At 42.7% G+C, this 10,109-nt stretch overlaps 1 protein-coding gene across 1 annotated transcript in view; it reads right to left on the reverse strand.

Annotated features, from left to right (window-relative positions):
- Positions 1-9,149, reverse strand: part of TUBE1 (tubulin epsilon 1) — a 22,533-nt gene extending 13,384 nt beyond the window's left edge. The window contains exons 1-5 of the mRNA XM_015412679.1: positions 9,085-9,149; positions 8,890-8,963; positions 4,546-4,598; positions 2,508-2,565; positions 733-848 (exon numbers count right to left, since the gene is read on the reverse strand). Of these exons, the coding sequence (XP_015268165.1) occupies positions 733-848; positions 2,508-2,565; positions 4,546-4,598; positions 8,890-8,963; positions 9,085-9,109 (326 nt within the window). The 5' untranslated portion in view covers positions 9,110-9,149. The remainder of the gene's footprint in view (positions 1-732; positions 849-2,507; positions 2,566-4,545; positions 4,599-8,889; positions 8,964-9,084) is intronic.
- Positions 9,150-10,109: the final 960 nt, after the last annotated feature.

Consider the following 10,109-nt stretch of genomic DNA (forward strand, 5'->3'; position numbering starts at 1 on the left):
AAGAGTGGAAGCACTCTCCAAAGTGGAAGGCGATGAAGTGAATATTCCAAAGAATGGCGATCAACATTAAAACACAGGTTGTAAAAAACCAGCTTTATATCTACACAGGGCTTATGTGTAAAGGCTGCGCTTCCAGGTACTCACACAAACAAAGGGAGGAAGATGTAATGGCTCCCAGTTAATAACCAGAGGTCAATAGTTAGTTGCTGAATGTAATATTACAAAATTACTTCCTCTGTTACACACTTTTTCTAGCAGTTTTGCTGCCTGTACCTTCTTAACTATGTTCCTAAGACTAGAGGGTGTCATTACTTTTGATCTGCTTTAGTTTGAATCTCCCTTTCCTTTGATTGTTCCACTGAAAAACATTTGTTAAAAGTTGGAATTTATTAGCTTATACGTCCATCTGTTTCTCTCCTTCCCTTTGGCCAGCTGCTCAAATCCTGAAGATTACCATTCAAAAGAGAAGAAAAACTTCCAGGAACAGAAGAACATCTGAACAGTAACATGATACACCAAATTAGATAACTTTTTATAAAGAAAGAGAAACAGTAGATGTGACATGATTCCTTGTTTGTTTTCAAAGCTTTCCTCATAGTATAAAAACTAAAAGATTATCTTAATGTGCTTATCAGAAAGTACAAAAGGCAGAAATGTAAGAGTTCTTTCAACTTCCATCTAATTAGTAGAATATTCTGTATGAAGAGTTTATAAAACAGATTTCATTCTCACCAGTTGTTTCCTGAGCCAGAAACATCTGTGATCAGCTGCTTGCTATCAAAGACATCTCTCAATGGCCCTTGAAGAATTTCATTTACTACACCCTCTTCCATGTCAATCAGCAGAGCCTTAACACAAAAATAAAAGATAATTTAGAGTGACCCACCAACATGCTTTTAAAATGTTTGTGCAAAGTTAACACAGCAGAGAAAGATAAGTGTTTCCTTTGCTTTAATTTTAACAATGTTTGGCTGCAGTTCTGCAAATACAATGTATACCTGATACCACTAAAATCAGTGGGTTTGTATGCATGTACTCAAGAGCTGTGAAGAGCCAGTTTGGTGTAGTGGTTAAGTGCATGGACTCTAATATGGGAGAACTGGGTTTGATTCCCCACTCCTCCACTTGCAGCTGCTGGATGACCCTGGGCAAGCCATAGCTCTGTCAGAGCTGCCCTTGAAAGAGCTCTCAGCCCCACCTACCTCACAGGGTGTCTGTTGTGGGGACGGGAACGGAAAGGAGTTTGTAAGCCGCTCTGAAACTCCAAGTGAAGGGCGGGGTATAAATCCAATCCCTTCTTCTTTTTCTTCTAAATATGTACACAGAGTTTCACTTTAATGGAGGGTGCAGCTGCATGTACCAAAAGGATGTTCATGCAGAGCTGTCCCCTCACTGAAGTGACTAGCAAGATGGTTGGTGACACGTGCGCTAAAGTCCCTGGAATCACTGCAATGGAGGTGGGTCGGAACTTGATTCAATTGTGTGAGCACTGAGTTCTGTACACTGAGGCCACTTCCGCACTGTCACTTTTGTCACTTGTTTGCCCTTATTGTTTTGGGTCCCCCCCTTTTCCACATGTGTTTTGCTCCCTCTGGGACTACTAGAGAGAGCAAAACACATTTTTTTGGGGGGTGGGGTCTGGTGCAGTTAAAGTGTAGGGCTGTGGTCACACATACTAAATAATCCACTTTCCAACTGGATTTTGCCAGTTCACACAGTAAAACTCCAGTTAGAAAGTGCATGGAAAGTGGATTATTTAGTGTGTGTGACTGTAGCCTAGAATTAATCCTAGGGATACCCAATAATATATATTCACCATGATACTCACTGGGTGAGCAATGTCCAGTCATTCTCTTTCACCCTAACTAATCCCACAGGGCTATTATGGGTAAAACAGAGGTGAGAACAACTATTATGCCACCTTGCGCTCCTTGGTGAAAGGCAGGATAAAAACGTAATAAATGAATAAATACGGTAATAATAATGGATTAGCTTTTCAGCAGAGGATGGAATTAAATACACTGCCTCTACACATACCCTCCTTAACAGATGATTGGCACTATTACTGATTTTCTATGTTGAAAACACAGTTCTAGCAACTGGATTTAGGAGAAGAAACCACTTATAAATTATATATGCTAGATGGATCAGGGAGTTTGTCTGCAAAAAATGGCTCAAACATTTTTGGATTTTTTTTCATCTTGTAATTTGGTTATCTTGTTTATGGTGTCAGCTAATTAAAACACACATTTTTGGAAGCTGTAGTCTACTGCTTTCACCAAACACACTGACTTCTGGACCATCTGAAGGATCATTTTCTTGACCACAACAGCAAAGTATACACTACTTAAAATATCCATCATTTAGTAAAGCACAAAGGCCTGAATTTAGGTATCATGTTGTAAATGGTTTTTAAACTTTTCTCCCTTTTGAAACTTGAAAGGCATTTCACAGGTATTAAAAGTATAAGAAACAATGACATAATAATTATAGATATATTGCCTTACACGAGCTTTTAAGGAACAAATCTTTCCTTTGGAAATATCAGCACCATCATCACCTGATCTAGAAAAAGCAGAAATCCAATAAATAAATAAAGATATAGATAAATAAATGCAGAAGGACCACATGTACATTTTGCCACAAATCCAGAAGAGCCAGAGGATCCCCCAAGCTTTTTCCTGTAAAGGGTTGGCTGCTACATCTGAACCATGCCTAAATTGTTCTTTCTTAGCAGCCCAGTGCATAGAATTTTGGCCAGTGAAGTTCTTCCTGGCCTTGAGTGCAACTGATGGGGAAAACATTTGCAAAATTTCCACTGTCACAGGAGTAGGACACTAAAATATGTACCACTATTTGACTTCCAGAGATACTTCAATATTGTTACAACTAACTGCAAGACTGAAGTACTGATGGCCTCATACTATCATGTAATATGGAGGCAAAATGCAAGAAGGCTTGAGAACAACTTCTGTTAGTCCAATGCAACAATGCAAGTTGGTACTGCACCAATGCAGTGTAATACTTCAGATGTTGTACCAGAGCAGTAATTTAACATGGTACAGCCATATTGCACAAGCTTCTGCAAAAGTCAGAGTAGGAACCAGCCAATGGATGGAAACTGGTGGGAGTCCATAGGTGGTAGTAATGATGGTGTGATGTCAGACCTCTGTAGGATTCGCTGGAAACTTTGTGGTAAAACCACTGAATTTCTGGCATTTCCTAGACAGGACTGACATCACTTCTATGTTTTCCCTGGAGGTGATGTCATGCCGTCACTGGTGGTTCTTTCCCCCATTATTTTTCTCCTGCTGCCCAAAGAAGTGGTGTCGGGAAACAGGAGCCAGGTGCACAGGAGGATACCCCTGTGGGAAAAACCTGGAGGATGAATGACAGGGTCAGGATGGGACAGTAGCTACATTAAGTACAAATTTACATAGTACAGGGATAGACAGGTGGATTTGTAGAGTCTGGGAAATACTGCATTATTAGCCCAACTGGGAATACAGATCTAGGGTGGGGGAAGTAAAGGATGAGTCAGGGAGAGTCCATCCTGCTGTTGTCAGCCAAATACTGTGCCACCAAGTGACCCTTCTGGCAAATACCTAGCCTTGCCACTTAACCTGTAATAGAGGGGGACCTCCTGGTGATGCTCCGTGTCTCCTTGCCCTTGCTCAATGGAACAGCAGGGGAAAAATAGAGGGAGCACGTGGAAGCCATTTCATGTTTTGAAACAGGAAATGACATCCGGATACTCCAGGAATTTTGCCATAGACATTCTGAAATGCCTAGAGTGTCATGACATCACTTCCTTTTTCAAAAGTGACTTCCAAAAAATCTCCACCCCCTCCCATGCTCCTGTGGATTGTCAGCCAAGGGCCTGCATCCCTACTGCCAGACATCTCTATCCAGCCTGGTACAGTGAACAATGGAGTATACCAGTCAGTGAAACACTGAGACTTTACTGGGTGAAAGTTACCCCAAAGCAATGTGCACCAAACTGCAGTCAAGACAAGTTAAATAAAATAAATAAAATTGTATCTATTTATAATTTAGATTTATACACTGCCCTTCTCCGCTATTCCATTCACTGATGAGGCAACATGCTAGAATCATTGGGATCCACCACAGATACTTCACATAGATGTTCCACACATTTTCAAACCCCAAATGGGGAGGAGTTAGAAAAAGGATAGTAAGAAGGATGAATGTTGAACAAAAAATTGAAAATGAATAAGAAGTCCATGCCTGTCCCTTTGGCTCATGGCAGATTAAAATAATACAAAATATAGATTAAAATCAAATACCCCCCAAATACCTTTCCCTTCCAAAATATGCCTGCTGTCCATACCTCATCAAATGCCTTGTTAAACAAAACAGCCCTGCAGCATCTCCTGAAAATCTTCAGTTAGGTCTTACATCGCATAGCACAAGATGTCAACTAGCTGCTCTAGTGCAAATGCTGGTACAACAGCAGCATTTCCAACAGTTTTAAAAAGAAAGTCATTTAAAAATAATTTAAAATGTTCAGAAGAGTAAACTTACCTAGGGTCCACATTTCTAAAGAAACTGCACAATGCTTCATCATAAATTCCTTTCTAAAAAAAGAAACCTTATTTAAATAGAAACTGAAGTACAATAATTCAGGAATCCTTTGCATACATATTTCTAGTATGCATTCTTAAGTAATTTGAGATAATATACCCTCTATATTTCTCCCAAAAATCATCATTATAAGCCAGTGCCCATATGTGCTGTGATAAAATCAAATCAACAGTTTTTGGTTAACATTAGGAAGAACTTCCTGATAGTTGGAGCGGTTCCTCAGGGGAACAGGCTTCCTCGGGGGGTAGTGAGCTCTCCTTCTTGGGAGGTTTTCAAGCAGAGGCTCGATGGCCATCTGACAGCCATGCTGATTCTGTGAACTTGGGCAGATCGTGAGAAGGAGGGCAGGAAGGGTTGCCTCAGTGCTTAGTTCTTGTGGCCCTTTCTTACACGCCCAGGGAAATGCTGGGGTCAGGGCACAATTTTTCTCCAGGCCAGTTTGGCCAGGGATCCTGGAGGGGTTTTTTGTCAACTTTCGTGCATGGAGCAGGGGTCACTGGGGGGTGGATGGGGGGGAAGTATATATGAATTTCCTGCATTGTGCAGGGGGTTGGACTAGATGACCCTGGAGTCCTGCAACCTCTTATGATTCTATGTCCCTGTGTATCGAGATTCCTCCATTTTCCCCCATACGCAAAGCAATTTTTTTCACAGGCTTGCCAGCTTCCTGGATAACAACAAAAAAAGCCCTGTCCCTGTCACGAGCAGCGGCTAGGAATGTTCACTTCTGGCTGCCACCACTCTGATATGAGTCTCCTTGGGAGGGCCCAGAGTGCCCACCCTTCCCCTTATTACAGGACTTAACAACACTGTACATGACCTTGTACATGATCGAATGAAGCGTGAGGACCCAGGCAGAATAACAAATAGTTTTATTTAACAACAACTTTTGATAAGAAGTAGGAAAAATGAGCAAAGTAAAGGCAGGTAAATCAGTACAATAATAAATCCTAACACATCTGTCTACACAGTCCTAGCCTTCCCTAAGTGCCTGTTCACAATCTAACTTGCCCCTTTTGGATGAGGGATCCCTCTGTCTGCTGCAACTTCCACAACCTCTGCTCCCTGAGAAAGAAAAACTTCCCACTCTGGGTAAGGCCTTTTATCTCCTCTCCCCAGGCACCGCCCTCTGTTCCCCTGCTGATGTAGTTTCCCCTCCAAAATCTTCTTTTACCCAATCACAGGGTTCAAAGGGAACCTGGGAAATGTAGGCCCTAATGATTAATCCAATGCAGGCTTCCTGGGAGCCACTAGGCCTCCCCAGAGCCTGTAGACCGCACTGCAGGCCCATGGTCATGACACCCTTTAATACAGAATTAATACGATGTTATTTATCGTTACCTGCCTTTAGGATGTTATTTACCTCTACCCACTAAGCCTGTATTAGGGGGGCAAGACATTTTCCCCAGGTTTGTTGGCAACCTTATTTGTGCAGGGATCTGCCTTGTTCTTGATGGGAGACAGGTTGTGGCTGGAATTAGCTTTACATTTACATATTTCCCACTCCCCTTTTCACTTCTGACACTGGTTTGACATAACACACTTAGGGAACAACTAAACTGGTCAACTCAGAAGCAAGTAGGGTTGCCAGGTCTTACCTGGCTGCCAGCAGGGTGTGTGTGTGTGTTTCCCAGTCCCAGAGATCTTCGCGCAGGGCACGGTGCAAGGGACACTCTGTCATTTAAGAAAAAACTCTATGGTTTTTCCTTAAATGATCAAGTGTCCCCCATGCAATGTGCACAGTGCATATGAGGTTCTTTGTGGGCGGGGCTCCCCCCGCTGGCTGGATCAGGACCAACAGATCGGGGGCTATGAAAGTGGGTAAACCCCACCCCCATCAGGGAAATGGGAACCCTTGAAACAAGCCCTATTTTATTTGCTGGGGCTCCCAGGAAACTGTTCTTAAGATTGCAGCCTTGCTTCCTTTTTAACGAAGTTTGAGTCCAGAAGCACCTTTAAGACCAACAAAGTTTTATTCACGATATAAGCTTTTGTGTATATGCAGAGTTCTTCAGATACAATAAAATGGAAGTTACCAGTCCATACATATAGGTAGAGTGGGCAGCAAATTAGCATACAGGATAATGAAGGTATTTAACAGATGCAAGGACCAAACAGGAATAACAAGCTTACATTACCATTTGTTTCTTGGGGAAAACATAGTAAAGGAAATAAGTATGTCAAACTGGAGACTGATGAGCAGATGTATCTTTAACTGTGGAATGTTGAGAGTAATTAACCGAGACCTTGCCATTACGCTCCATCCATCTCCTCTCAAGCATGGAGGCGACCTTATAGCACCTTCTTTGAAGTGGGGTGATTGGCTGTGTATGCTAATTTACTAGCCACCCTCTACCTATATGAAGGGACTGGTAACTCCCATTTCCCTGTATCTGAAAAAGTGTGCATGCACACGAAAGCTTATACCTTGAATAAAACTTTGTTGGTCTTAAAGGTGCCACTGGACTCAAACTTTGTTTCAGACCAACAAGGCTACCCACAAGATTCTTACTTCCTTTTTAGTTTGCCATCACAGGTGAATAAGCAACTGTGATTTGTGTTTGCCCTCTGACTGCAAAAAGAGCTGCCAACTGAATGCAGAAAAAAATGACCTGTCCCAATAGATATTATTCACCAGGTGATGTTATTTACTTTAATGCAATAAAAATCTGCATTTGTCTATTTATAGATGAAAACCTACTGGTCTCAGCAACTTAACGTGAAGTTTTGTGCGGCAGCTTGTAAAAACCGCCATGCATATGCATACTGAAGAATTTTAATAATGTTACTTATTACCCATTGCATATATTTATATATGCGAGTTAATTTTTAAGTTTTTTCTTATCAAAACTGTGGCTGTCAATCTTGTTATGACTTATTATTTGTGCTGGTCAATGACTGATTGATTACTGCAATGAAATCTTCATCTGCCTATTTCTACACTTAAAGCCTCCATTAAAGGGGGAGGACATTTTTTATCCTGTCCTAGTGGCAACACTAACTGCAATAATCTTCAACCATGCTTCACAATCCTGGTTCAGAAGACAGGTACAAAACACAGTGTGATTTGAATGCAATGGCCAACTATAACCTGTGCAAATTGGGAACTGGAGAATGAAAGAAAGGAAGCACATGACTACAAGACACATTCCCATAGCGCCAAATCATTTTTTTCTGGATGAGTACATGCTTTGATGTGCAACAGGGATCAAAGTTCCACTGAAAACAACAGAAATGAGTTCATCCACCACCACTGAACTGTTATAAGTTTACATATTGCAATGGCAATAACTTCATGTACATTAATTTTTATGTTATGCAACAAAACACAATGATGCAAAATTATAAATAAGCTTTGGCCTGGGGTGCCAGCCCACTTTTTCATTCACTCCATGGCTTTTGTCCATACAAGTCTCACAATTCCAAACATAAGCTTTTTGTTCAAAGTGTTGGAACCAATCAGTGTTTCCGCTGGTGAAAAAGGGAGGAAAGGCCCTTTGAGAATTGCTGAGAGATGCTGCAATAAAATCATTTCACACTCCCACCCCATCCACAAAAGTCCATGTGTAACAGCCCACTTTCAGTAGAAAAAAACCCCAGACTACAAACTGGCTCAGGAGCTGAAGTTAGACAACTGTTCAAAGAGCTAAGGAGAAAATCCAGACTGTACGAAACAGAAGCTGATGATTTTTAATCACATTAGAACACTATGCTGTGGAGTGATATTAATGTTATAACAAGAACTGCGGCGAATTGTAGCTACGGAATGGCTGCGAGGCCTCACCGTGGCTACCCAGGAGATTACAGCCACTGCCTACAAGGCAGGGGTAAGAAATTCCTTAAGGAAAACCTGTAAATGGAAAGTAGGAGCTCCGTCCTATCTTTTGTAATAAGTCATCCTAAAGTACAAGGACAGCAGGGAAGTGGACGGTTACTTGTTACTACAAATTTAGAGTCCAGTGGCACCTTTAAGACCAACAAAGGTTTATTCAAGGTATGAGCTCTCGTGTGCATGCACACGTAATTTGTTACAACGCTAAAATATACAATGTCTGAAGCAGCCACTCTAATTCCCTCTTTAAGAGGAGAAACGCTAACCGCCGCAACATCCAGAACACACACCACCGCCAATCCTTCAACCTCGCGTGTCAGCAGCTCAAGCGACAGATACACGGAACAAGCACACAAGCTTTGCGTGCCCCTGCGGAAAACATCCCTCCAAGGCTTAGCGCCCTACTGCGCGCGCGCAGACTGACGTCCACAAGAATGGGTGGGGCTTATTACCTTGTTGACTGCCGCGTGTTCCCGCAGCGCCAGATCCCAGAAACGGCAACCGATCTGGTTCCCGCACTGGCCCACTGTAGAAATAGGGTTTGGGGGGAAAAAAAACAACGGTCAAGCAGTCACAAGGGAAAGGAGCGTCATAGAAATAAAACGAGAAAGGAAAGAAATGATTTAAAAGCGTCCACGCGCGCTCACCCTGCACCACCACAGACTGTGCCATGGCTGTTGTTCTCGGGGGGTCGTTGCTAAGGCAGCCTCTTCCTGAAAGGCTGGTAGGAGCGGTGGCCCCGCCTACTTAGAGCGCGCATTCCGGAAGCCTTCTTTCGGAGAACGGCGCCTGGTGTTCGCTTGCTCCCGGCGCGGGGTAAGGCGCGCGTGACATGTGGTTGCTAATGACTAGCGGAGAGTAACTGCATTTTTATTCGGAGCGCATGCGTACGCCAGTAAAAGTAACGCCCGTTAAAATGGCTGCTTCCTCGAAACGACTGGTCCCGACTCCAGCTTTGTTTGTCTGTTTTGGCAATAATTCCCTTCATTGTGTCGTGGTGAAAATGGTGCTCACCTGGGGCAAAGGAAAACGAGTTTTCTTTACGCTTAAGAATGGTGTGAAAGAAAGAAAATAAGCGGGTACAGGCACGTCTGCTGAGATTCAGGCCACTCTTCATCTACAAAAGTTTTGAACAGGAGGGAACATGTTGCTAATGCACATTACAATGTTCACTGTGCTCACAAACGTGTGCTGAAAGGATGGAGGCATGATTGTCAGTCTCCAGTGGAGCCTGGAGTTCTGAAATTACACTGATTTCCAGACTACAGAGATCAGTTCCCCTGGAGAAAATGACCGCTTCAGAGGGTGTTATTGGCGGCATTACATCCCTGCTGAGCTGCCTCCCGTCACCAGATTCTGACATTTCCAGGCACTGCCCCCAGGTCTGGAGTTGCAACCCTGACAGGGGGTAGGGAAAAAAAAAAGGATCCAGCACCTAACCATACCATAAATGCAAAACAGAACCGAAGTTCCCAAGTCCTGGATATGCTCTGGGGAAAAGTCTTGGTTGAAACCCACTTGTTTAGGTTCACTAGTTCATTTTTGTACTCATTCAAACCCATTGCAATATATAGTAAGTGGAGCACTCTGTATATCTGAAGTTAAACATGCTCATTAGAGGGTGGGATATAGTTTTGAGACTTGATTAGAATGGGAAGAGCAACACTTAAAC

This window comes from Gekko japonicus, unplaced genomic scaffold (genome assembly GCF_001447785.1).
Source record: "Gekko japonicus isolate JY-2015 unplaced genomic scaffold, Gekko_japonicus_V1.1 scaffold410, whole genome shotgun sequence".
In the NCBI taxonomy this organism is placed as follows: domain Eukaryota; kingdom Metazoa; phylum Chordata; class Lepidosauria; order Squamata; family Gekkonidae; genus Gekko; species Gekko japonicus.